General features: G+C 40.4%; 3 protein-coding genes across 6 annotated transcripts in view; 2 read left to right on the forward strand and 1 right to left on the reverse strand.

Annotated features, from left to right (window-relative positions):
* Asb14 (ankyrin repeat and SOCS box containing 14) overlaps window positions 1–13,214 on the forward strand; it is a 99,221-nt gene extending 86,007 nt beyond the window's left edge. For all 3 annotated transcript variants that reach the window (XM_087182342.1, XM_087182341.1, XM_087182343.1), the window contains one exon: window positions 12,002–13,214. The gene's annotated coding sequence lies outside the window, so the exon portion shown is untranslated. The remainder of the gene's footprint in view (window positions 1–12,001) is intronic.
* The window catches only part of Appl1 (adaptor protein, phosphotyrosine interacting with PH domain and leucine zipper 1), a 43,519-nt gene extending 30,173 nt beyond the window's left edge, over window positions 1–13,346 (reverse strand). The window contains exons 1-3 of the mRNA XM_004864308.4: window positions 13,214–13,346; window positions 8,764–8,862; window positions 6,520–6,579 (exon numbers count right to left, since the gene is read on the reverse strand). Coding sequence (XP_004864365.1) covers window positions 6,520–6,579; window positions 8,764–8,862; window positions 13,214–13,267 — 213 coding nt within the window. The 5' untranslated portion in view covers window positions 13,268–13,346. The remainder of the gene's footprint in view (window positions 1–6,519; window positions 6,580–8,763; window positions 8,863–13,213) is intronic.
* Window positions 13,347–13,515: 169 nt separating this feature from the next.
* Hesx1 (HESX homeobox 1) overlaps window positions 13,516–26,745 on the forward strand; it is a 28,115-nt gene continuing 14,885 nt past the window's right edge. For both annotated transcript variants that reach the window (XM_087182346.1, XM_087182347.1), the window contains exons 1-2: window positions 13,516–13,570; window positions 14,922–14,963. In XM_087182346.1, the coding sequence (XP_087038472.1) occupies window positions 14,930–14,963 (34 nt within the window). In that variant the 5' untranslated portion in view covers window positions 13,516–13,570; window positions 14,922–14,929. The remainder of the gene's footprint in view (window positions 13,571–14,921; window positions 14,964–26,745) is intronic.

Consider the following 26,745-nt stretch of genomic DNA (forward strand, 5'->3'; position numbering starts at 1 on the left):
CAAAAGAGGATCGGGAAAAAATGAAATCAGAAATAATTTCTCAGATAACAGCAGAGACTGTGCCCTAGTGTAAGACATGATTAATAAATCTAGAGAGGACACAGATTAAAAAAATAGAGGAGCTGGGCCGGGGATTTAGCTCAATGGCTCTGCCACCTGCCTTGAATGTGCAAGGTCCCGAGTTTGATCCCCCGTACCAAAAAAAAAAAAAAAGAGAGAGGAGCTGAGGAACATGATGGAATCCCAACATACAAATGGAATCCATAAAACAATGCAAACAGATTTCCAGGAGATTAAAAACTCCACTGAAGCCCGGGATTTAGCTCAGTGGTGCCACCGCCAGCCCCACAAGTGCAAGGACCCCAGTTTGATCCCCAGTACCAAAAAAAAAAAAACCAAAACAAAACTCCATTGAAAGTTTACACAGCAGAATGAACCAATCTGAGGACAGAATTTCAGATATGGAAGATAAGATTGCAATTAGTGACCAGGAAAAGAAAACTTTCTTTAAAATAGTGAGGGACCACGAGAAATCAATCCAGCAGCTGCTAGACAATGCAAAGAACATAAGACTGATCAGTGTCAATGAAGAAACAGGAGAGAGTGCAGATGACATAAAAAAAACTGTTCACAGAAGCGACGGCAGAAAACTCTCCAAGCAGGGGAAAAGAACTTGACATACAGATAAAGGAGGCATATAGGACTCCAACTAGCTTTGATCAAAAAAAAACTAAACATAGGCACATAATAGTTAAGATTCCAGAAACCCAAGAGAAGAACTAAATTCTACAAGCAGTTAGAGAAAAGAAACAAATCACATACAAAGGAAAGCCCATCAGAATCACAGCAGACTTCTCAACACAAACCCTCAAGGCAAGAAGAGCTTGGAGTGACGTATTTTAAGCCCTAAAGAAAAACAGCCTCCAACCCAGATTGATGTACCCTGCAAAACTGATGGAGAAATAAGATACTTTCGTGATAAAGAGCACCTCAGGAACTTCATGAATACCAAACCAGCACTCCAAAAAATTTTAGACAATATCCTAGGAAAACACAATCAGGATCACAACCCCAGGAAGCCCAGCAGAATGAATCCATCGGGCATGACAAGAAATTAAACACAAAGGGGGAGAATCCAACAAAAAGAAAAAGTCACGACAAGAATAAGTCAGTATGTATCAGTTACAAAAATCAATGTTACTGGTATCAATTCACCAATCAAAAGAAACAGACTGGCAGAATGGGTCAAGAAGCAAGGCCCAACAATATGCTGCAGGGCTGGGGATTTAGCTCAGTGGTCTCGCCGCCTGCTGCGCAAGCACAAGGACCCAAGTTTGATCCCCAGTACCAAAAAAAAATCCCAAAAAACCCTACAACAACAATATGCTGCATACAAGAAACAAACTTAATTCAAAAAGAAACTCACAGACTGAAAGTTAAAGGGTGGAACACAATACTCCATCCAACAGGAACCTGAAAAAAAGCAGGAGTAGCTATCCTCTTTGCAGATAAAGTAGATTTCAAACCAACACTGATTAAGAGAGACAAAGAAGGACACTACATCCTTGTAATGGGAACAATCCAAGAGGAAGAGATGACAATCATAAATATCTAGGCACCAAATACTAGTGCACCCAACTATATAAAATAAATACAGACATGAAAAATCAAATAAGCACTAATACAATAGTAGTGGGGGACCTCAATAGCCCACTGTCACAAACAGATCAACTAGACAAAAAATAAGCAACGAAATACTAGAACTCAATTAAACTCCTGAACAAATGAATTTAACAGATGTTTACAGAGTGTTCCACACCACAAAATCAGAATACACATTCTTCTCAGCTGCACACAGGTCATTCTCCAAAATAGACCACATACTCGCTCAGAGAACATGTTTAAGTAAATGCAAAGGAAGTGAAATTATCCCCTGTATATTATCAGACCACAGTGCGATGAAATTGGAGATCAATAGCAAAAGAAATCGCAAAAATTTCATAAACACATGGAAATTGAACAACACACTTCTGAATAACTAATGGGTCACAGAGAAAATTAAAGAAGAAATCAGACAGTTCCTACAATTCAATGACAATGACAATACAACATATCAGAATCTATGGGACACAATGAAATCAGTTTTATGAAGGAAATTCATAGCAATGAATACTTATGTTAGGAAAACAGAGCGAGCCCAATTAAACAACCTGATGCTGAACCTCAAGCTTCTAGAAAGAGAAGAGCAGGACAAACCCAAAGCTCATACAAAGGAGGAAATTATAAAAATCAGAGCAGAAATCAATGCAATGGAGACTAAGAGAACAATACAAAAAAAAATCAATGAAGCCAAGAGTTGGTTCTTCGAAAGAATCAACAAAATTGACAAACCCTTAGCCAACCTTACTAGAAAAAGGAAAGAAAAGGCCCAAATCCATGCAATTAGGAATGAGAAGGGTGAAATTACAACAGGCCCAGCAGAAATCCAGAGAATCATCAATACCTACTTCAAGAACCTATACACCAATAAGATGGACAACACAGAAAAAATGGACAGATTCCTAGATACATATGAATTAACCAAAGTTGAACGAAGAAGACCTAAAAATTCTAAACAACCCAGTATCAATCAATGAAATTGAAAACGTAATTAAAAACTCATCAACTAAGAAAAGCCCAGGTCCTGATGGCTTCACTGCTGAATTCTATAAGACACTTAGAGAGGAACTACTGCCACTACTGTTTAAACTCTTCAACGAAACTGAAAGGGAAGCAATACTCCCGAATTTATTCCTGGAAGGAAGCATCACCTTGATCCCCAAAGCAGAGAAAGACCCAACTGAAAAAAGTATAAGGGCTGGGGATTTAGCTCAGTGGTTTCGCCGCCTGCTGCACAAGCGCAAGGACCTGAGTTCAATCCTTGGTACAAAAAAAAAAAAGAAAGAAAAAAGAAGTATAGGCCAATCTCACTAATGAACATAGATGCAAAAATCCTTAATAAGATACTGGCAAATAGAATGAAGATCATCAAGAAGATCATACACCCTGACCAAGTGGGATTCATCCCAGGGATGCAGGGATGGTTCAACATATGTAAACCAATCAATGTAATACACCATACCAATACAGCCAAGGACAAAAACCATATGATCATCTCAACAGATGCAGAAAAAGCATTTGACAAAATCCAACACGCATTTATGATAAAAACCCTACAAAAAAATTGGAATAGACAGTCTCTATCTTAATCTGATAAAAGCCATCCATGAAAAACCAACAGCCAATATCATACTAAATGGTCAAAAACTGAAATCCTTCACACTAAAATCAGGAACAAGACAAGGATGTCCACTATCACCACTCCTGTTCAATATAGTTCTGGAAACATTAGCCACAGCAATTAGACAAGAGGAAGAAATAAAAGGAATAAAGATACTGTTAAATATAGTTCTGGAAACATTAGCCACAGAAATTAGAAAAGAGAAAGAAATAAAAGGAATAAAGATAGGAAAGGAAGAAGTTAAACTGTCATTATTCCACCACCTGCCTCACAAGCACAAGGACCCGAGTTTGATCCCCAGTATCAAAAAAAATTTAAAAAACAAAAAACTGTCATTATTTGCTGACAATATGATACTTTACATAGAGGACCCAAAAAACTCGGCCAAAAGACTTCCAGACTTAACTGACAGATTCAGTAGAGTAGCTGGATATAAGTCAACGCTCAAAAAACAATAGCCTTCTTATACACAAATAACAGACACACTGAGAGAGAAATTAGGGAAACAATTCCTTTTACAATAGCATCCCAAAAAAGTGAACTATCTTGGAATCAATCTAACAAAGGAAGCAAAAGACCTCTACACTGAAAACTATTGCACTCTGCAAAAGGAGTTCGAGGATATAAGAAAATGGAAAGACATCCCTTGTTCTTAAGTAGGAAGAACCAATATAGTGAAAATGGCCATACTTCCAGAACTGCTATATAGATTTAATCCAATGCCGAGTGAAATTCCAACAATATACTTCACAGAACTAGAGAAAACAATCCAAAAATTCATCTGGAAGCAGAAGAAACCTAGAATAGCAAAAGCAATTCTAGGCAACAGACATGGCTGGGGGTATCACAATCCCCATCTTGAAACTATACTACAAAGCTACTGTGATAAAAACAGCATGGTACTGGCAAAGAAACAGACCCGAGGATCAGTGGAATAGATTGGAAGATGCAGAAACAACTCCAGACATACTCAACCACCTCACCTTTGACAAAGGACCCAACCACCCTCATTGGAGGAAAGATAGCCTATTTAATAAATGGTGTTGGAAAAACTGGATTTCAACCTGCCAAACATTAAACTAGACCCATACCTATCACCATGCACTGAAGTAAGATCGAAGTGGATTAAAGATCTAAAATTTTTTTTTTTTTTGAGGCAGGGTCTCTCCCTTTGTAACTCAGGCTGGCCCTGAATGCACTATGTAGCATAGGCTGGCCTCGAACTCAGTGATATGCCTGCCTCAGCCTCCAGAGTGCTGGGATTACAGGCGTGCACTACCACACTCGGCTAAAGATCTAAATATTAAGAGAGAAACACTGAACTTGCTGGAAGATAAGTTAGGTAGAACTCTTGAAGACGTTGGCATAAGGAAAGACTGTATGAACAAAACCTCAGTATCACGGGAACTAGCCCAAAGAATCAACAACTGGGATCTCATCTTATTAAAAAGCTTCTGCACTGCAAAAGAAAACACCAACATAGCTAACAGACAACCTACAATACGGGGAAAAATAATTAGCAGATGTACCTCAGACAAAGGACTTCTATCTAGAATATATAAAGAACTGAAAAAAATCAGACCCCCCAAATTCAAAGACCCAATTTAAAAATGGGCATCTGAAATGAACAGACATTTCTCAGACAAAGAAGTAAAAGCAGCAAATAAATATATGAAAAAATCTTCAATATCACTGGTCATTCAAGAGATGCAGATGAAAACAACACTGAGATTCCACCTCACCCCACAAAGAATGGCTGCTATCAAGAAATCAACCACTAACAAATGCTGGCGGGGCTGTGGGGAAAGAGGAACTCTGCTCCCCTGCTGGTGGGAGTGTAGACTGGTGCAACCACTGTAGAAATCAGTATGGAGATACCTCAAAGAACTAGGTCTAGAGGTCCTATTTGACCCAGCTATTCCCCTGCTGGGGATCTTCCCCAAAGAATTAAAAGAATCATACCACAGTGATATATGTGCACCCATGTTCATAGCAGCACAATTTGTATAGCTAAAGCTTGGAAACAGCCCAATTGCCCATCAACTGAAGACTGGATAAAGAAAATGTGTTTTTTTTTAATAAAATGGAATACTACTCTGTCATAAAAAATGAGAAATTAGAGACATTTATAGCTAAATGGATGCACATTAAGGCCATGCTCTTAAGTGAAATAAATAGGACACACATGTGTAAATACTGAATAGTTTCTCTAGTTAGAGAAACTGAAAGTGTAAATAAGGACTAAAAGGTATAACAGATAATGTGAAATAGGAAGAAAAGGGGCAAAGGGGAGGGGGAATTGGGAGGGGTAGGGGAAAGGAAAGAAGGGAATGGAATTAATATGAGAAAAGGAAAAAAATGGAAACAAAGTCTTTGTAAATGGGGAGGGGTAGAGAGGTTGAAGGGAGGGCAGGGGAATGGGGAAAAAATAAGAACCAAGAGAGATTATGTAAAGGTGCATACTTCTAATGATGAATGTAACTGTACTGTATACCTAAAATGTACCAATAAAATTAATTAAAAACATGGTATATTACAATGCACATAATACTGGGAGTTCAAAGATTTTGTGTTTATCTCCAGCTCCTCTAATAACTGACCATGTAACCTTAAGCAAGCCTGTTTCATTTACAAAAAGAAAGTAAACAAGATAACTTCTGCATCTAACATAAAATCATTAAAACATCTCAATATAATATTTCAATGGCAGGGCTGGGGACTTAGATCAGTGGTTCCGGAGCCTGCCTTGCAACCGAAGGTCCCAAGTTCGATCCTCAGTACCAAAAAAATATACATATATATATTTCAATGGCATATTCTGTGAATTCAAGAAAAGTTAAAGATTCTTTTTTTTTTTTTGGTAGTACTAGGGAATGAACCTAGAGCCTTCACATTGGGTTACATCCCCAGACCTTTTTAAATTTTTGGGGGGGGGGGGGGATACTGGGTATTGAACTTGGGTCCTTGTACTTGAGAGGCAGGCAGCGGAACCACTGAGCTAAATCCCCGGCCCCCTTTTTAAATTTTTTATTTTGAAACAGGTCACTAAGTTGCCCAGGTTGGGCTTAAACTTCCAAACCTGCAATCCTTCTGCCTCAACCTCCCAGAATGCTTGGATTATAAGCATGTGCCATCACACCCAGCCAAAGTTAAGGATTCCTGATGAGAAAGTCCACTGTATAAATACTGTAGCAATGCATATGTTAAAGCATCCCCTTAAAAACTGTGATATACAGTACCTGTTTTTCATATTCTTTTAAAAGTTTTGAAGTCAGGTGTGTTGCCGCACTTAATTCATTCTATGGAAAAAGATTAGCATTCAAATTAGCACAATTAAGACAAGTTTCAACTGAAGATACCTAGACCATTTTTTTGTTTTGTTTTTGGTACCGGGGATCAAACTCAGGTCCTTCTGCTTGTGAGGCAGGCGCTGGAACCACTGAGCTAAATCCCCAGCTAGACCACTTTTATTTACTGTGAAGACAGATACTGAACTATATATATATGTATATATGTATATGTGTGTGTGTACATATATATATATATATATATATATATATATATATATAAATTTTTTTTTGGTACCAGGGATCGAACTCGGGACCTTGCACTTGCGAGGCAGGTGCCAGAACCACTGAGCTAAATCCCCAGCCCCAACAATATATTTTTTTTAAAACCCTCATTAAACCACCAGAAAGGCAAGTACCATTAAAGTATTTCAAAGGGAAACTCAAACCATAAGAGACAATGTCAGGCCGGGGATTTAGCTCAGTGGCACTGCGCCTGCCTCTCAAGCGCAAGGTCCTGAGTTCAATCCCTGGTACCAAAAATAAATAAATAAAAATTAAAACAGAAAAAATTTTTAAAAAAAGAGAGAGAGAGAGAAAGACAATGTCAAAGAATTCAGTAATGTTCCAGGTATGTTCTTTTTTTGCTGTTGTTGCTTGGCAAATAAAAACTTAAGCATTACATATTTTAAAAGCTAGAAGTAAATTGTACATAACCTTAACAAAATCTTTACAGGGATTCTAGATGGATGACCATTAGTCTCTCTAGATGCTGATAGCAGACTATCATAAGCATTTAGTAACAGACAACCAAGCCAATCATGGTGGCACATGCCTGTAATCCCAGCACTTGGGAGGCTGAGGTAGGAGGATTACTGTGAGTTTGAGGCCACCCTGCGCTACACAATGAGTTCAAGGCCAGCCTGAATTACACAGGGAGACCCTGTCTCAAAATACAAAATGAAACAAAAAAAGTAGCAGACAAGTAAAATGTGGTTGACTTACTTATAACACAGCCATATTTAAGACTTTTGTCATTTCAGTGTTTTACAGTGATAAATATAATGACAAAAATACTTCTTTCACATATTAATTAAATATTTGCAGTCCAAAAACAATCCTTGAGACAAGAAAAAAATAAACAATTATCACAGTAATGTTTCTATCTTTTTTTTTTCTTTTCTTTTTTGGTTGTGGTATTAGGGGTAGAACCCAGGAATACTCTTACCACTGTGCTAACATTCCCAAACCTTTTTTAAATTTTTTATTTTAGGAAAGTTCTTGCTGGGCTGGGGATTTAGCACAGTGGTTCCACTGCCTGCCTCGCAAGTGCAAAGACCCAATCCCAAAAACAAAAAACAAACAAACAAAAAAGGGCTGGAGGATTTAGCTCAGTGGTTCCGGTGCGTGCCTTGCAACCACAAGGTCCCGAGTTCAATCCCCGTACCAAAAAAAAAAATGAAAGCTCTCACTAAGTTTCCCAGGAAAGACACAAACTTTCTATCCTCCCACCTCAGCCTCACTCAATGATAGGCTTACAGGCGTGCACCATGGTGCCTGGTTCATCATACCAATTTTTAAGTGCATAATGAAAATGTGAATCCAGAAAGGAGAGAAAATGAGGAAATAACCTTGTATATTTGATTAATTCCTAAGAAAATATATGATAGAACCAAGGTTGCTGTTAAAATTTATAATTAAGTAATACAAACTCAAGTGTTATATCTATTCTACAGGAAAATCTACTCATACCCTTCTCAAATTCATCTCCTTTTACCCCAAAGCTGTATTTTTATTCCCTTCTACTAACTAGAGGGGCTGCTTTCAAATCCTCTGCTCAGAAAGAAGTGTCCCTGAGTTTCAGCAAGAAAGCCCTTACTGTTTGGGGAGAAGGGACAGATGCTTCAATTTTGTCACTTTTGAAGTGCTACAAACTATACACTAGTAATTGAAATGTAAGCTCTACAATACAATATACTTAATGTTCATTCATCCTTTCCACAAACATTTATCACCCAGGGGAGGGCTAGCACCAGTAAACAAGACATGGGCCTCAAAGAATCATTTGTAAGCAGACGCTGTATTAGCCCTTAGAGGTATTTTTTGGTATCGCAAATCAAACTCAGGACCTTTCATTTGCCAGGCAGGCAAGGCACCACTGAGCTATATCCCTGGCCCAGCCTTTAGCTTTTTTACCTGTGCATCATAAATCCGATGCATAGCTTGATACAACTGGTTCATATAGTTGGAAATAGATGTAGCATCTTCTTCAAATACACCCAGTAAAGACCTTGTCTGGATAAAATAAACCAATAAATTCATGTTAATTGGTATATAAATCAGATCAGATGGAAAAAACATTTTTTGCCTTATAGTAATAAAAATCATTAGACAATAAACTCTAGCAATTCTAAATTTTAATCTACTTTCTCAAGGCTGGGGGGGGGGGTGGGAATTGAATGTAGAGTCCTCACTCTGCACTACATGCCCATCCCTTTTTAAGAGATGGTCTCACTAAGTGGCCCAGGCTAGGCTTGGATTTTTGATCCTCTTGCCTCAGAGTCCCAAGTGTGCTGGGATTACAGGCGGGTCCAGTTAACCTCAGGAAATTTCTTTTGGCTATTGCCATTCTTAAGAAAAATCTATCCCTTACTTTTATTTTTTCCTTCAAAACTGGGTAATTCCAATTCAAGGAAGTACACATTTATTTATGATTAAATGAAAAAGCTTTTCTCTCAGAGGAGGGCTAAACAGGTTTTTGTTTTGTTTGGAGTGCTGGGGATTGAACCCAGGGCCTTGTACTTTCTAGGCAAGCACTCAACCACTGTGCTATACTTGCAGCCCAATTTCCCAATTTACAGTCAAGAATATCAGGTTCAACATTGTAATAATTACTATTTGTTTAAAGTTTGAAGCTAACAAAAATAGAATCAATATGATACCTTTTTATTCGATCAAAATGGTATCCATTATAAAATATACCATTTCCATATACTATTAAAACAAATAAAACAATGCCGGCAATAAAGCTATGACTTAAGGTTTTCTCATGTATTGATACTCCGACTGGAAACAGACCCTTAAACAGAATTTTATTACATATGGCTCTCATGTAAACATGAAAAGGTTAATACAAATGGCATAAATGAAATGCATTCCTAAAACTTTTTCACACTCAAGAGTTCAACTCTTATGAATAAATCATTTTCTAACTTGAGTCATCAATATCCACATTTTCTCCAACATTATTCTTTTCTGTATCATGAAGTGACAAATATTTCTCAGAAGTACTCTACTTTAGCCGCTAGTATTTTTCTTCCAAGCGTAAACACTTGTTCAGCAAATTTTGCTGCTGCTGCTTTGCTTCCACAAGGTACAAAGGGAGTTTTTAGATAAATTGATTTGTGAGCTGAACAGAAAAGCTGCACTTGGCTACTATGCTACTAGGAGAAATGAAAACCAAGTAACTAACGTACATGTATTTATAGACCATGGGCTGGGGATTTAGCTCAGTGGTTCTGCCGCCTGCCTCACAAGCGTAAGGACCCGAGTTCGATCCCCGGTACCAAAAAAAAAAAAAAAATTTAAAAAATAAAAAAATATTTGTAGACCATGACAAGCATATTACAACTGCCACTAGACAAGAGCAACTGTCAAGATACCACCAATGGGCTGGGGATTCAGCTCAGTGGTTTCACTGCCTGCTGCGCAAGCTCAAGGACCCGAGTTCAATCTCCGGTACCAAAAAAAAAAAAAAAAAAAGATACCACCAATCCAAACTGGGTGAGGTGGCATACACCCACAGTCCCAGCCACTTGAGACTGGGGCAGGGGGATGGCATGAGCTACTGTAAATTAAAACTGAGAGGGGGGGGGCCCCGGGGATTTAGCTCAGTGGTCCCAATGCCTCAAAAGCGCAAGGTCCCGAGTTTGATCCCTGGGACCAAAAAAAAAAAAAAAAAATGTTGGGGGGGGGGTGCGGTTGCAACTTGATGGTAGAATACCTGGTTAGCATATGGTTCTCAGTTCAATCCCCAGCACTAACTTTTTTACATAGCAACTGGCTGACAGGCCACTTTTGATTAGATCAAATAATCTAACTAAAAACATCTATAGTATGAGCTTTAACAGTTACCATATTTTTGTTACTCTACTCTAGATAAGATAGTCCAAACAGAACAAAAATTTATAACCAGAAGCATTAATCTCAGCTCTATTTATAAGAGCATTACTTTGGAAAAACTTTCTAAAAGACCAACAATGGGAGCCAGGCACAGTGTCACACTCTTGTACTCCCAACTACTAAGGAAGGCTGAGGCAAGAGGATCTTTCCACATAGTCTGGGTAACAACAAGACTTCCTCTCAGGGAGAAAAAAAAAAACACTTTAAAAAAAGTCAGTTAAAACATGCAGTCTTCAAATCTGTTTTATTCAGAATGTAGTAACATGTAAAGATGCTCAAGATACAATGTTAAGTCTACGGCCATATTACCCTAAACATACCGGATCTCGTCTGATCTTGGAAGCTATGCAGGATTGAGCCTGGTTAGTACTTGGATGGGAGATATAATGTTAAGTTAAAAGCAGGATAAAAATTGTTATGCACAATATAATCTCAATTACATTAAAATACACAGATAAAAAAAGACTAATGAAAGAAAATTAGTATTAGGGTTTGGGGTTGGGTACCTGACAAGTTGTGTTATTTTTATAATCAGGGTCAAAAATGTTTAAAAATTCAGAGGTTCAGAGACCTTGAGTAACCTGGCCTAAAGTAGAAGGTACTAATCGGCAATAAAAACTGAAAACTTTATTCTCTCAATCCCAGATCTGGGCTTTTCATCTTGCCCACAAGTTTTCCCTAAGAATTACCTTCAAGTCTTCCCTTCCTAAATCTCCACTGTCCCAACTAATTTTCCCAAATAAATACTACCGAGTTCAAATGTATTGCCTCTCCAAACAAAAAATGTCAATGTACGTAGCTATTTCAGTAAAAATTACTGAAAGCTGTTAGAATGAGACACGCTTGTCAAACAGACAAGTAATTCTCAAGTTGTAAACTGTGTTAAAAGTTCAAAATTATCTCTGCCTCCTAGGGCACTGTATCACCCATTCTGACCTGTTTTATAGTCTTTATAGGTAAAATTTTAAAAAGCCAGATAAGATAGGGCCACTTGTTGAGTGTTACATAACAAAAAACTAAAATGACAAAACACACCTGACCAATACAACCACAGAATTGTTGCAAATCATTTGAAACAAATATAACTTTAATATTTTTTTTTCTGGTAGTGAGGATTGAACCCAGGGTGTTGGCACTGAACTATATCTATGGCCCTTTTAAAAATTTTTATTTTGAGACAAGGTCTCAAATTTAGCTAAGTCGCTAAATTACCTAAAGCTGAACTTGTGATCCTTCTGTCTTTGCTTCCCAGAGTGCTGAGATCACAGGTGCACATAACCACGCCTGGCTTACAACTACACTGAGGATGTCATTAAGCAAATCTGAACTGGCTATACTGTACTGGCAGTCAAGATAAACCAAATGTGGGTTTCTCTTTGTCAACATAGGCTGATAAGACTACATTACCCGCAAGCAACGGGCCTATGAAGATAACTTTTTGGATGAAAAAGAACAAATCAATTCTACAACCAGAGCCCCACTGCAAGTTGGCAATTAAAATTGGCAAAAAATCCATGGCAGAAATGCCATCCAGGAAAGGAGTACCTAGCGTTTTCCTCCTCTTTTGGGGAGACGGGTGTATAATAAACTAAAGATACACGAGATAAAAGCAATCGTATTTCTAAATAAGCGAATTTTCAAAAAACGTGCATCCTAAATGGTAACCAACCAGGAACACCGTCTCAAATCGCTCGTGTAAAAGGTAGGCACAGGAATGAAATTTCTCTAAGCAAGTTAGAGCCCCAGCCAACGCCATTGTACAAATGATTTCATTCTTCAGTACTGAAAATGTAGGTAAGTGTTTACATTTTCCAAAACTGTCTTAAAGCAACCACACCCGCATCATCCCAACGCACACAACCCGGGGCTTTTATTTTGATGAGTTTATGAGAGCAGAGTCCGCGGCCAGCGCAGCGGTAGAGAAGCCGCGAAGGCGCCGGGCATCACGCGCCGCGCGCGGCTCGAGTGACAGCGGCCAGGCAGCGCAGCGACGCCGGCACCCTCGGCGGGGAGGGCAGGCGCCGGCTCCGGCACCCACCGTCAGCTTCGCCAATGCCTCTCCACGCGGCCTTTCAGACCCTCCCGCGGAAAAACGAGCCACTTCCTTCCCTGGCGCCCAGAGCCTCAGAAAGCTCTAAACGAGACTACCGGGTTTTGTCCCCTCCCGCATTTCCCCGCAAATCCCAGGATGGGGACCGATCGCCGCGCGCCATCGCGGTGATCAAGGCACGATCCGTCAAATAAAGCGGGACTCGGTGCGTCCGCGATCGCCAGGCCCCACGAGAGGCGGTGGTGGCTCGGTCTCCGCCCGCGCACCCCCACGCGGGCCTCGAACTGCGCGCCGGGCCTGGGCCTCTCGGGGCGCGGCCTGCGGCGGGCGGGGGCTCCTGGGCGGCGCCCACCTGGGCCCGGGCGGACACCTGCGGCAACGCCAGGCCCGCGCCCGCCGCCGCCCGCGCCTCACCTGCGGGCTGTCCTCCAGCGTCTCCTCGAGGGGCAGTTTGTCGATCCCCGGCATCGTGGCGGAGGGAGGACGCACCAGGAGACGCGCCCGCTCGCCCGCAACAGCTGACCCCGACCCGCCCTCCTGCAGACACTGCCGCTGACGCCGCCCGCGCCGCCCCAGCCCGGCGCCCAGCGGCCGCGCGGGAAATCCCGCCCCTCGAACGCCCTGTCCCGCCTCCCGGCGTCCATTGGCTCCCGGTGACGCCCTTCAGCGCTGCGGGGCTGAGCGGGAGGTTCCTCGGCCGCGCTGGGCGTCTCTGTGAGCGCGGGCGGGCGGACTGCGAGGGGCGAGCGCCCTGTGCGCGCGCGCTGTGGGGTGAGTTCTGGGGACCGTCTCGGTCACGGGTCGCCGGCGCGGGTAACCGGGGCCCCGGTGAGGACCCCACGGCGGCATTCCGAGCGCCTTTTCTTCTGCGGCGCGTTTCATCAGCGACCTTGGAAATACCCTCCTGCTGGCCCCTTCGTTTCCTCAAATTATAACCTTTCCAACCCTGTCCCAAGCAGTTTTAACTCCCCAGCGAAATGGTGCTGGCCTACCTCACAGGTCTACGAAACCCCACGTTGTGTCATTGACAGGGCTTTCTGGTAAATTAGTGGGCAGTAGACTCCAAATTATTTTTCTGGGCACTTGGGTATCAGCGTCCTCAGTTAAAAGCACTAACTAGACTGTTACAAATTCATTAGTTTTCAACCTGACCTTGAAGCCTGACAGCCTGAGATACCGATTACTGTATTCTTGTACATCACAAAGGAAAACATCTTTTAAAAATCTGAATACATTGGTTGTGTTGACAACTGACTAGCATTTCTGTTCCATTAAAAAACTGTAGAGGAGCGAGGGATGTAGCTCAGTGGCAGTGCGCCTGCCTCGAAACCACAAGGTCCTGAGTTTGATCCCTGGTACCAGAAAAAAAAAATTGTAGAGGAGACTTTAAGTGGCTTCTTCAGCCTCTGATTATATAGTAAAGTGAAGCTCATAGAAGTGGGGATTTGACCCCACTGAAGGCTGGAATTCTTCTTTCCTCTTGTTCTTGGTCCATCTTCCCCAACCTCACATCTTCCCCTCCTTGTCTATTTCTCTGTAGAGCTATAAGAAGCTTTCATTTGTACACTGAGAAAATGGCAAAATAACCAATGTTTCCCAAAAATCTACCCCTTAATCCCACCAATCCATTCCATTTTCATTCACAAAGTATGAGATGCTGAGTGAAGATTATTAGCTGCCTGGTTCCACAGATAAGTTGGAACACCTCCAGTTACTGTGGAACAAATCCCAAATATGGTAACAGGAATGGAAGTTACATGCCTTAAACTAAAATACTAGATTTTCCCGTGATCTCCTGCAAGAAAAATAAAATTATGTTTTAAAAGTTTTGCCAGGTAGACTTGTTTTACAGAATTATCTTTATTGTTATGATCTTTCAATAAGAGTTCTCCTTGGGCCGGGGATTTAGCTCAGTGGTTCCACCGCCTGCCTCGGAAGGACCCAAGTTCGATCCCTGGTACCAAAAAAGAAAAAAAAAAAAAAAGAGAGAGCTCTCCTTTAATCTTCAAAGGGTTCTTTAGTTTTTGAAAAAGGCCGTTTGGATCAGTTCTTACATTGTATTAAGAGTTCCCAGTTGTCTTATGGGTTCCTTATCCTTCATACCTCTTTTCTCCTCTGCTAGCAAAAGCAATGCAACCTGCTCTGAAGAAGGAAGACTTTCAAGGTAAGTAACATTGATTGAACTATGATTTAGATTTTAAGAGAAGAAAAGTAGCAACAATTTACAAGAATCAGGAGTAAATAACAATTGAAAACAAAATATAAGAGAGTATCTCTTATATGTGGTGTAACTGAAGGGGAGTTATCCAATTAACGTGGCCAAATAATTCCAATGAAAAATTCTGTTTGGTATCTGAATTATCTGAATATGGTGTTACTAGGTTAAGTAGTTTCTTTCTTTGTATGTTATGTGCAACTAAATTGTGTTTCTGTAACACATGGAATTCTAGCAAAGGATCAGCTAGTTTTTTTAAAAAAGGTTAATGTTCAGTTGGGTGGAGAGATGATTTAGTCAAATTATACAGCAAGAAAGAATCTTAAAGCATCTTCTATTTGGACCCTCTATCTTTAGACCACTATACACCCTACTCATCCAAAAATATGATTGTATTTCCTATTTTAAAACATCTCTAAAGCTGCAGTCTCCTTTGATAACCAGTTTAAGTTTAATCAGCTTAAATTTTGTGCAGTTGACCAAACTCGGTTCATTTTAAGCCCATTTCCTTTGGTACAGGAAATGAGCCTTGTTCAGAGAATGCCTCTGGGGTTACTAGAGACTGATGTGGAGGTAGCATAGTAAAAACTGGGCAGCTGTTTAATTTTATGGAAGGCAAGTCAGGATTAAGTAACTTGAGATGTTCCACATGTATAATTCATTGAGATGTTTCACACAAGTAATTTACAATAAAAGGACACACAATCTTGTAAATAGATTCGTTAATTGTTAGTCTCCTAACATTATATTCGGTCTTCTTATAATTAGATTTTTACATGATACTCTTTGAAGTTCTGGCCTGTGGTCTGTAATAGGAAAGAATCCAACAACCTAAATGATGCTGGTGCTTTACTTTTAAAAATTATCCCCCTAGGTCAGAGGTTTCACATTTATGCACATGTAAAAATCATCTGGGGAGATTTTTAGTTGTTAGAAGACAGATTCCTGAGCCAGCTAGAAAATTGTGCTGTAATAGATGAAGGGAGGACTGGGAATCTCTCCAGATCAGTCTGAGGCAGGTAATCCTCAAAATACACATTGAAAACTCTGTTCAAAATAGAGAAAGACCATTTCTCTTTCTCAGATAAGCTTGTATTTTAGAAAATTTTTAAAGTCAGGGTTTAAGAGGGGTGTGGTGGCTCACGCCTGTAATCCCAGCCCTTGGGAGGCTAAGGCAGGAGGATTGCCTCTAGTTGGAGGCCAGCCTGGGCTATACAGTGAGCTCAAGGATAGCCTGAACCACAGAGAGAGACCTTGTCTCAAAAAAAAAAAAAAAAAAAAAAGGTCAGGGCTGGGGTTAGAAGTCAGTGTTAGAGTGCTTGTCTAGCATGCATAAAGCCCTGGGTTCATTTCCCAGCACTGCACACGCACACAAAGCACATATTTTAAAAAGGAATCCTAGATTCCAGCAGAGGATTTTAAGAGGGGCACCATTTCCAGGATCACTTAGATAACCAAGAAACCACCTTCTCACAAATATCCTCAGAAACACTCAATCTGAAATCCTAGGGAATTCGTGCTCCTTTAAAAAATATAATGTTAACACTTCTAAATGTTATCTGGTAAATCACTTGTTAATGGGCCTTATTATCAGGTAATTCAGTTATTTTTCAACATCCAGCTGAGATGAACCAACTTCAGGAAATATGTGTATTAATTGATAGGCATCTTAATCATGCCATCTTTGTTTGGTTGGTTGGTTTTTGGTTTTTTGAGACAAGGTCTCACTGTGTAGTTCAGGCTGGCCTTGAACTCACTATGCAGCCCAGGTTGGCCTAGAACACACAGTGATCCTCTTGCCTCTGCCTCCCAAGTGCTGGGATTACAGACATGCACCACCACCCCCAGCTTCATTCCATCTATTTTAAAACGTTAGAACCAGTGGTAAGAGTCTGGGAAGCTCTTGGCAACTGGAAGGTAGAACAAAAAGTTTTGGGGACTGGGTTGAAGAAGAGGTTAGAGGGCAGCAAGCACTAATTGGTTCTTTCTTATGCCATTGTAGGGCAAATTTGGTACCTTTTACTTTGTTGGCTGTAAAAAGAATAATGTCTTACTTCTAGGTAGAATAGTGCTTTTGTTATTTTTTTCTCTTAAATTCTTTTATTGGTACATTTTGTGTATACAGTATGTTTACATTTATCATTGGGTACTTGTACTTGTACATGATGTATCTTGGTTCTTATTTTTTCCCCATTCCCTGTGTTCCCTTCCCTATTTACAAAGACTTTGTTTCCATTTTTTTTCTCATATTAATCCCATTCCCTTCTTTCCCCTACCCCTCTCACTTCCCCTTCCCCTTTGCCCCTTTTCTTCCTATTTCACATTATCTATTATACCTTTTAGTCCTTATTTACACTTTCAGTTTCTCACACTAGAGAAACTATTCGGTATTTACACATGTGTGTCCTATTTATTTCACTTGAGTATGGCCTCAATGTGCATCCATTTAGCTATAAATGTCTCTAATTTCTCATTTTTTATGGCAGAATAGTACTCCATTTTATAAGAAAAAAAATTTTTTCTTTATCCAGCCTTCAGCTGATGGGCAATTGGGCGGCTTCCAAGTTTTAGCTATTACAAATTGTGCTGCTATGAACATAGATGCACATGTATCGCTGTGGTATGATTCTTTTAATTCTTTGGGGAAGATCCCCAGCAGGGGAATAGCTGGGTCAAATGGGACCTCCAGTCCTAGTTCTTTGAGGTATCTCCATACTGATTTCCACAGTGGTTGCACCAGTCTACACTCCCACCAGCAATGGAGAAGGGTTCCTTTCTCCCCACACCCCCGCCAGCATTTGTTAGTGGTTGATTTCTTGATAGCAGCCATTCTTTCTGGGGTGAGGTGGAATCTCAGTGTTGTTTTCATCTTGTGCTTTTGTTATTTTAATGGTTGCCTGATTTCATTTTTGGGAAAAGCAGACAAAAATTAATTTATTTGATTAGGCCAAAAAGTTTAATACAAAGCAGCATCATTCCCGTTGTGTGTGGGGAGGTGAATAAGTATGAGCTCCTAGGCACAGGCTGTGGAGCCAGCCTGCCTGGCTTTGAGTCCTGGCTCCATTGTTACTAGTTTTGTGACTTTAGCCAAGTTACTTAACTTCTCTGTCTCCATCCTGTCCCCTGAGAAGTGAGCCTTAATATGAAGGACCTACATTATGGGATAAAAATGATTAATGAGCCTTAGAGTAGTGCCTAGGAAAATAAGCATTCAGCAAAAACTAGCTAATTAGCCAGGTGCAATGGTGCATGCCTGTAATCTCACTCAGGAGGCTGAGGCAGGAGGATAGAGTTCAAGATTGGCCTGGGAAATTTAACAAGACCCTGTCTCAAATTAAAAAAAAAAAAAAGGAGTGTAACTAAGTTTAAGACCTTAGGTTCAATCCCCAGTACTACCAAAAAAAAAAAAAAAAAAAAAAAGAGGGCCGGGGATTTAGCTCAGTGGTGCCACCACCTGCCTCGCAAGTGCAAGGTCCCGAGTTCGATCCCCGGAACCAAAAAAAAAAAAAAAAGGAAAAAGGAAAAATCAAGCTTATCTTAGAGAATTCTGATGCTATTTTAAACAGTGTTACTATTGCCCTTGTGGATGTTTTATCATTTTGATTTAGGACCCTTTGTGGCCAAAACCAGAATTTAAAAATCAATAAATAAGCTGTTGTAGTCTGTTTTCTGTTGCTGCAACCTCGGTACCACAGACTGAATAATTAGTAAAGAAATAAAGGTTTATTTGGCTCATGATTCTGAAGGCTGGGGAATTTAAGATCACGCAGCCACCTACGGAGAGTGTCTTAGTTACTTTCCTCATTGCTGGAATAAAATACCCAACACCTACAAGTTAAAGGAAGAAAGGTCCACAGTTAGCCCACAGTTGAGTTTTCAGTTCATAGTTGGCTGCTCCAAGGCAGGGTGGCATGGCCGAGGGGCATGGCTGAGGAGAAACAGTCCATGGTATAACAGGCAAGAAGCAGCAGCATCAGGCCTCCTTCTCCCTTTTATCCCATCCAGCCTACAAGCCTATTGGTTGATATCACCCACACCCAGGGTGGGCCTTCCCATTATCCACACCCAGAACTATGCTAAACCAATCAGTGGACTAATACAGTTATCACACCCCTAATCCCAGTATCACACGCTCTAGATCCAGCCACCTCTGAAAAGCCCCACCTATGAGCACACAAGGCTTTGGGGAGACATCTCAACACAAGCCATAACAGAGAGGTGGTAGCAGCTTTCCTTAGGGTCCCAAAATGGCACAGTGCTCACAGTGAGAATGTCCTGGCTCAGGTTTCTCTTCTTACAAAGCCATTGTCTCCTCAAATTCAGGCTTCACCCTTACAGCCTTAGTTAACCTACCAAAGATCTCCAAATAATGTAGTCAGTTTAAGTTTTACCCTTTTAATATCAAAATAGGGATGAAATTTCAACATTACTTTTGGTAGGGACATTCAAACCATGGCATATGTACAGTATTTTGATATTCTAGAGAAAAACCATACCAACAGTTACCAAACAGCAAAGACTATTGCTGTGTTCATTTGGGGTTTTGGTGGTGGTGGTGTTAGGTTTTGGTGTGCATAGGGCAGAGGTGTGGAGGTGCCCCGGGTTAAAATATATGTGACCTATGTGTATTTCTGCCACCATAGCAATTCTGGGAAGGAAGAGGCAACCCAAAAGAGATTGCTATTAGAGAAGTCGATATGTACTGTGACTGCTTAATCACTAAAAGCATTTTAATTTTTACAGAACCACAGAAGACAGTAAAAAGCAGAATAACTGAGAATTGATTAAACCATTAGTATTTATTTCATGGCTAATACAAGTCTCGGGGTTAATCAGCACATCCCTCCAAGAACACTAGATGGCACTAATAATTTACTTTAGGGATTCAAATTACCTCAGGTAAGGGCCAGGGATTTAGCTCAGTGGTGCCACTCCCTGCCTTGCAAGTGCAAGGTCCTGAGTTCGATCTCCGATACCAAAAAAACAAAACAAATTACCTCAGGTAATGACTGTCTTCATTTAATAAATATTTATTAAGTAATGAGCCAAACATTAAAAATCTTTGTCCTTGTATACTTTTGTTGTTACTGTGGGGAGAAAGTAAAAAAATAAACAAAAGTGGTATTAGAAATGATTTATTAGAAGGTGATAAGTTTTAGAGAAAACAGCAGAATAAATGGAATGGGGGTCAGTTATTTTTTTTTTTTTCCGGGATGGGGATCAAACTCAGGACCTTGCACTTGCCAGGCAGGTGCAGTGTCATTGAGCTATGTCCCCGGCCCAGTTACACTTTTAAATAGGCTTTTTGAGGTGGGCTGCATTGAGAAGGTGACATGTAAACAAAAACTTGAAGGAGTCAGAGGAGGGAGCCTCGGAGCATCTGAGGAGGGAGCATTCCAGTAAGAGGGACAGTGAGGCCCAAAGCCCTAAGACAAGTGGACTGGCCTGATGGAGGGACTGCACAGAGACCAGGTGACAGAAGAGCAGGGGCAGGAAGAGGGGCCCGGTCACACAGAGCCTTGGAGACTGGTGTGCTGACTTGGCCTTTTGCCCTGATTTTGGTCAAAAATACCCATTAGAAAGGTAGCAATTTGAAACACGTATTGGGGAATTTTAATGAATTAGTAATATCTCATAAATTATGAAAAAATTACATTGTCTTCAGTAAACTTGGAAGTTTATGAGTTTATTGATTTAAAGGAAAGTTTTACATCAGTAATTTACCCAAATGATATTCAGTAAAAAGACCAAAAGTAATGTTTTAAAAACAGAAGACAATGATATATTTTTTTCTTGTGGTACTAGGGATTGAAGCCAGGGCCTTGTGCATGCTAAGCAAGCACTCTACCACTAGAGTAGTACTAGCAAGGAGTACTGGTGCTCCGTTGAGGTAAGAATAGCTTCCAAGCTGTAGGGAAGCCCAGGATGAGGTGTCAGAACTCAAGGGAAGGAGGGAGGCATCTCTTTGGGTGGGGAGTGGTGGCAATGGAAGTTTGTTTATCTAAATAGGATAAATCAAATAAATATTTTGAGGATAATAGTTGCCAGATTTCTCACTGTCAAAGAAGAAATTACAAATATGGAAAGGAAGAGTGTTAAAGTGAATCCTATGGTGCTGGATTGGAACTAGAGGAATCCATACGAACTCATAGATGTCAACGAACACACAGGATTAAGTATAGATATCAGTGTGTACATGTAACACATACATGTGCTTCCTGCCTCTTCCACCAGGATGAGCTGGGAACAGATAACCCAATAACAGTGAACACACTTGCAGCCCAAATCTTGGCTTCCAGACACCATTCTCCATTAAAAAAAACCAGGGCTACTTGACTAGATGGCTGATTCTACTCCTTGAGGCAAGAACAGAATAAGATATATGCCTGCACATCTTGTAATGCCAGAAAGTACAAAGTGCCAAAAACAGTGTTGCAAAGGACATAAAAATCAAATTAAAGGAGGTCTTCCCATTGGCCAAATCAAAGGACACTTGAACTTACAATAAATAACAAGATTATAACCCATTGAATGAAGTAGGAAACTATGAGTCCATGCTGATATAAATAAATGAACAAATAGAAAATTTGATAAAGAATATTTATGTAGGCTTAAAGTATCTCCTCTATAAAATACTATATTATAAACAGGAAAAGATTAACTTTATATTGGAAAAACCTGACAGACACCATCTCCCCCCCCCCCCCCCCCGAGCTACATCCCTACCCCACCCCACTTTGAGATAGGGTCTCACTAAATTGTTAAATTACCCAGGCTGGGCTTGAACCCACAGTCATACCATCTTAGCACTTCAGAGTGCTAGGATTACAGATGTGTGCCATCATGCCTGCTGACACCATCTTAAATGCTCAGTTAAACACTCTTTGTAGTAGTACAAATCAAAATGATGTGCCACTTGATAGGAAATAATGAGAACATGCACTCAGGATCACTTCTGTGGCATTTTTACCAAAGATGTTCAACCTACACCTAATCATTAGGAAACATCAGATGACTGGAAAGGAAGGAAATTCTACAAAGTGACTGTAATCTTCAAAAGTATGGAGATCATGAAGGTCAAGAAAATACTGAGGCTCTATTGCTGATTAAATGAAACTAAAAAGATATAATAAAGGTAATAAGGCATTCTGGACTGGATTCTATTGCTGTAAGGGATATCATTTGTGAATGACAAGTGGTGAAACTTGAATGGAATTTGATGATTTGGTAGTACTGACATATTGATGTTAATTTCTTGCCTTTGATTTCATTGTGATTATGTAGGAAAAAGTCCTTGTTTGCAAGAAAAACACAGTAAACTATTCAGGGGTGGTAAAGCATGATGTTAGCAACTACTCTGAAATGGTGGGAAAGAGAAATATTTTTGGTATTATATTTGCAGCTTTTCTGTGAGTTTGAGATTGTTTCACAATTAAATAGCAAACATTGAAATTAAAATGAAAATTAGTCTACAGCTATAATCAGTTATATTAGATGTGATCACAACATATGGTGAATGTTTAAATTTTAAAAAATATTGGGGCTGGGGATTTAGCTCAGTGGTTTCATTGCCTGCTGCACAAGCGCAAGGACCCAAGTTTGATCCCCAGTACCAAAAAAAAAAAAAAAAAGTACTAGGGCCAGGGATTTAGCTCAGTGGTTCCAGCGCCTGCCTCACAAGTGCAGGTCCTGAGTTTGATACCCAGCACCCCCCCCAATGATTTCAGTAAAAGACACATTGCCATTAATCCCTCTTGAAATACTCCCCCTCACTTTGAACACTTATTATTGTTGCCACTTTCTGAAGTAATTCATTTTTATAAATACTTGCTCATTCGTTTATGTAATAAGGAATACAATTTATAGCTAGGTGTGGTGGCGATTTAGCTGTAGGCAAGAGGATCACTTGGGCCTAGGAGTTTAAGACCAGCCTGGGCACCATACCTGCCACATAAGCACAAGGTCCTGAGTTCAATCCCCAGTACCAAAAAAAAAATAAAAATAAAAATAAAATCATATTCCTAAAAAGAAATGGTGCTGGGATTTGGACTTAGGTAATCTGATATCAGAATCTGACTCTTCACCACTCCTCTATCCTGCTTAATCGCACACAAGCATATTTGGGCCCATTCCTGTAGCCTCTCATGTGTCCATTGTTATTTTCTTATATAATATTAGTAGTTGTAAATGTACTTACAAGAATGCACTTAAGAGAACTATATTTGTATTTACAAAAGCAGAGAGAATAATGAATCCATATCATTACATCTCTATTCATTAGAGATAATGAATCTGTATATACTCATCATTTAATTAAATACTTATCAACATTTGTTTCAATTATTTCTTTCTTGATTTTCTGTTTTCTTGAATTATTTTAAAGCAAAACCCAGAATCATGATATTTCACCTGTAAATACTTAAGTAGAAAAATAAAAACGTAAATACTTAAGTAGAATACTGAAATTTTGTGTGTGTGTGTGTACCAGGGACCGAACTCGGGACCTTGTGCTTGTGAGGCAGGCGGCAGAACCACTGAGCTAAATCCCCGGCCCAATACTGTATCTTTTTAAAAGGCATTTTTTGTCAGATGTGATGGCACTTGCCTATAATCCCAGCCCTCCAGAGGCTGAGGCTGGAAGATCGCCACAAATTTGAGGCCAGCCTGGGCTAAATAGTGAGTTCAAGACTAGCTTGAACTGCATAGCAAGACCTTGTCTCAAAAAAAAAAAGTATTTTTATATAACTTATCACATTTTCATACTAACAAAGTTAACATGAATTACCGTCCTCTTGATCAAGAGTTTCTTGAGAGCAGAAGTGGTTTTTTTGGGGGGGGGGGGTACCGGGGATCCAACTCAGGACCTTGTGCTTTCGAGGCAGGCACAGTGCCACTGAGCTAAATCCCTGGCCCCAGAAATGGTTTTATCTCTATACTCTGAATACCTAGCACATTCGCTGATTAGATGCTAGAGTTTAAAAGTGTTGTGATTCAAAGATTTGTTTTTAAATTGTTTAGAACATAACAGGTATCCCTCAGAATGTTATAAATAACTATCAGGTTCCTGGATTAACTGACAACTCCTACTTAATCTACAGTAATTAGATTAAATGGCACCAAAGTTTAAGCCTGAGCCCCTCAGAGCCCTAACTCCTAAACTGTCTTACCTGTGAAAATTGAGTCTGTAGGAAACCTGAATCCAAGCTGGCTCAACCCTGAGTGTTCTTGTTCCCACTGTCCATCAGGGGGCAACATGAGGACAAGGGCTACAATGGGTAATAATGTGCCCGGATAAAGATTTCTTACAAGGAGGGCCATTAGTTCAGTGGTTCTGCTACCTGCCTTGAAAGTATAAGGTCCCAAGTTCAATCACCAGTACCAAAAAAAAAAAAATTCTTACAAGGAAATATGATGGCAGCCACCAAAGAAAATTCTTCTTCAAAGATTTTGTTTTGCTTTTAGTTTTTGATTTTTTGAGACAGGGTCTCACTATGGCTGACCTTGAACTCACTATGTACCCCAGGCTATCCTCAAACTAACAACGATCCTCCTGCCTCAGCCCCCCAAGTGCTGGGATTCGGGTGTGCACCACTATGCCCAGTTCAGAGACATTTTTTCCTTGGAAATACTCCTGCATACATGCTAACATATATTTGATAAATGTTTGTTGCCATGTTTGTTATAATAAAGAGAGAGAACCAAGCGTGGTGGCACACGCCTGTAATCCCAGCATTTGGGAGGCTGAAGCAGAAGGATCACTGTGAGTTCAAGGCTACCCTGGGCTACATAGTTTAGGGCCACCCTGAACTCATAGTGAGACCCTATCTCAAAAAAAAAAAAAAAAAAAAAAACAGGAGAGAGGGATCTATGTGGCCATTATCAGGGGTCTGATTTGATAAATTAGGGTTCATCTACTCACTGTAATGGAACCAGAACTATACAAGTTGTCATAGTATGTTGAGGGGGCAGAAAGCATATTGCAGAATAATACACATATCTGACTCTGTGTATAATAGTGTGTGAGTGTGTGTGTGTTTGTGTGCATCCTCCTATCTATGTCAAGATATTTTTTAAAAAGATAGCCAGGGGCTGGGATTGTGGCTTGGTGGTAGAGTGCTTGCCTAGCGTGCACAAGGTCCTGGGTTCAATCCCCAGCAATGCATCATTCGATAAGAGACAGAAGAGGGCCGAGGATTTAGCTCAGTGGTTCTACTGCCTGCTTTGCAAGCGCAAGGACCCGAGTTCGATCCCTGATACCAAAAAAAAAAAAAAAAGAGAGAGAGACAGAAGAAACACTAACGAGTAGTAGTTGTATCAATCAGTCCTTACTAGAGAAACAGATTTAATGCAAGATATACAAATGTATAAGGATTTACACAATAAGCTTACAATGGCCACTGCAGAGTCAGGTTTAGAAGAGTGCAAAAAGTGTCTCCAGTATCTGCCTGCTGGAGATCCAAAGGATCCAGTCAAAGGCCTGGAGCCCGCTGTAGTACCCTGTTTCAGTCAGTAACCGGAGGCCAAAGGATCTGATGGAGGCTGAAGAGTCTGCTCTGGAAACCAGGAGATGATGAAGTCCAATGTGAAGGTGAAGACTAGAGCTCCTCTGAAGAAACAGAAGCAAGCCTTCCTTCCTGTTTCCCTTTTGTTCCATTCAGGTGACAAACCTGTTGGTTGGTGCCACTCACACCCAGGGTGGTTTTCTGTTTTTAGTAAATCCCTTCAGCCACACCTAGAACCGTGCTGATCCAATTTAGTTGGGTGTTTTTTACTCAGATTGACACAGTTTCTTCACAATCCAGCCCTTGTTAACTTGACAACCAGACACATTTCCTTAAACACATTTTCTGATCTCTAGATACAAAGACAAGTTCATAATTACACCTAACATGTTACAACTATCCTGCCTACAAATGGAAACACACTAATTCCCTCCCTGGAATAGAAGACAAGTTTTCTTTGGGTAATGCTTACTCCTAACTTTGTAACACAGGTTTAACAATACTTAAGAACCAATATTCTATCAACAGTTTAGTACATAGAAAGCACATTAGAGAATTATTACAATACAATCCTCATTTCTGTAACTGATCACTGAGTCGTAGCTGGTATTTAGAACTACCTTCTTCTGCTACCCATTCTGTATTCCCTTGGCCTTCAGCAAGCACCTGAAGGCTCTTTCCCTGGTGGGGTGATCCATACCTTCATTCCTGAAGGTTCTGGACCATTTGTCATCCTGCCTGAATTAAGTTGTTGCAGTTTCCCACTGACCTTAATAACAGGGCATGGTAATATTAGGAAGCACCCTAAGGGATATCCTGCATTCCAAGTATATTCTTCCTTTTCTCCATTGTGAAATAATCATCCAATTTCTCCTTGATAGTCTGGGTCAGTTAACCCTGCCAACACTGTAACTTCTTTTTTAGCTTGTTTACTGGGAAGCATGAGGAGACCAAAATGACCGGGGGCAAGTCTTGGCTTCCATTTCAGTGGAATTGTTGTGCTTCCTGGAAAAGCCTTCCTGCCTCTGGAACTAAGACTTCTAGGCCAGCAGAGCATTCATTTGCAGGAGGAGGAAGCAAAACCTTTGCTAGATCAGTCAGTGAGTCCATGTTGCTGAGCCCAGGCATAACCTCTTTCCCTGCCACCATAGCCACTCTGTTTATGAGCCCATTGGGCAGTGACAGGGATGACTGGAGAAAGAGATTGACCTCTATCTACGGAATAGGCC

The sequence above is a fragment of the Heterocephalus glaber genome, unplaced genomic scaffold (assembly GCF_053883595.1).
Source record: "Heterocephalus glaber isolate CG9 unplaced genomic scaffold, H.glaber_assembly_v1.0 deba00001472, whole genome shotgun sequence".
Lineage (NCBI taxonomy): Eukaryota > Metazoa > Chordata > Mammalia > Rodentia > Bathyergidae > Heterocephalus > Heterocephalus glaber.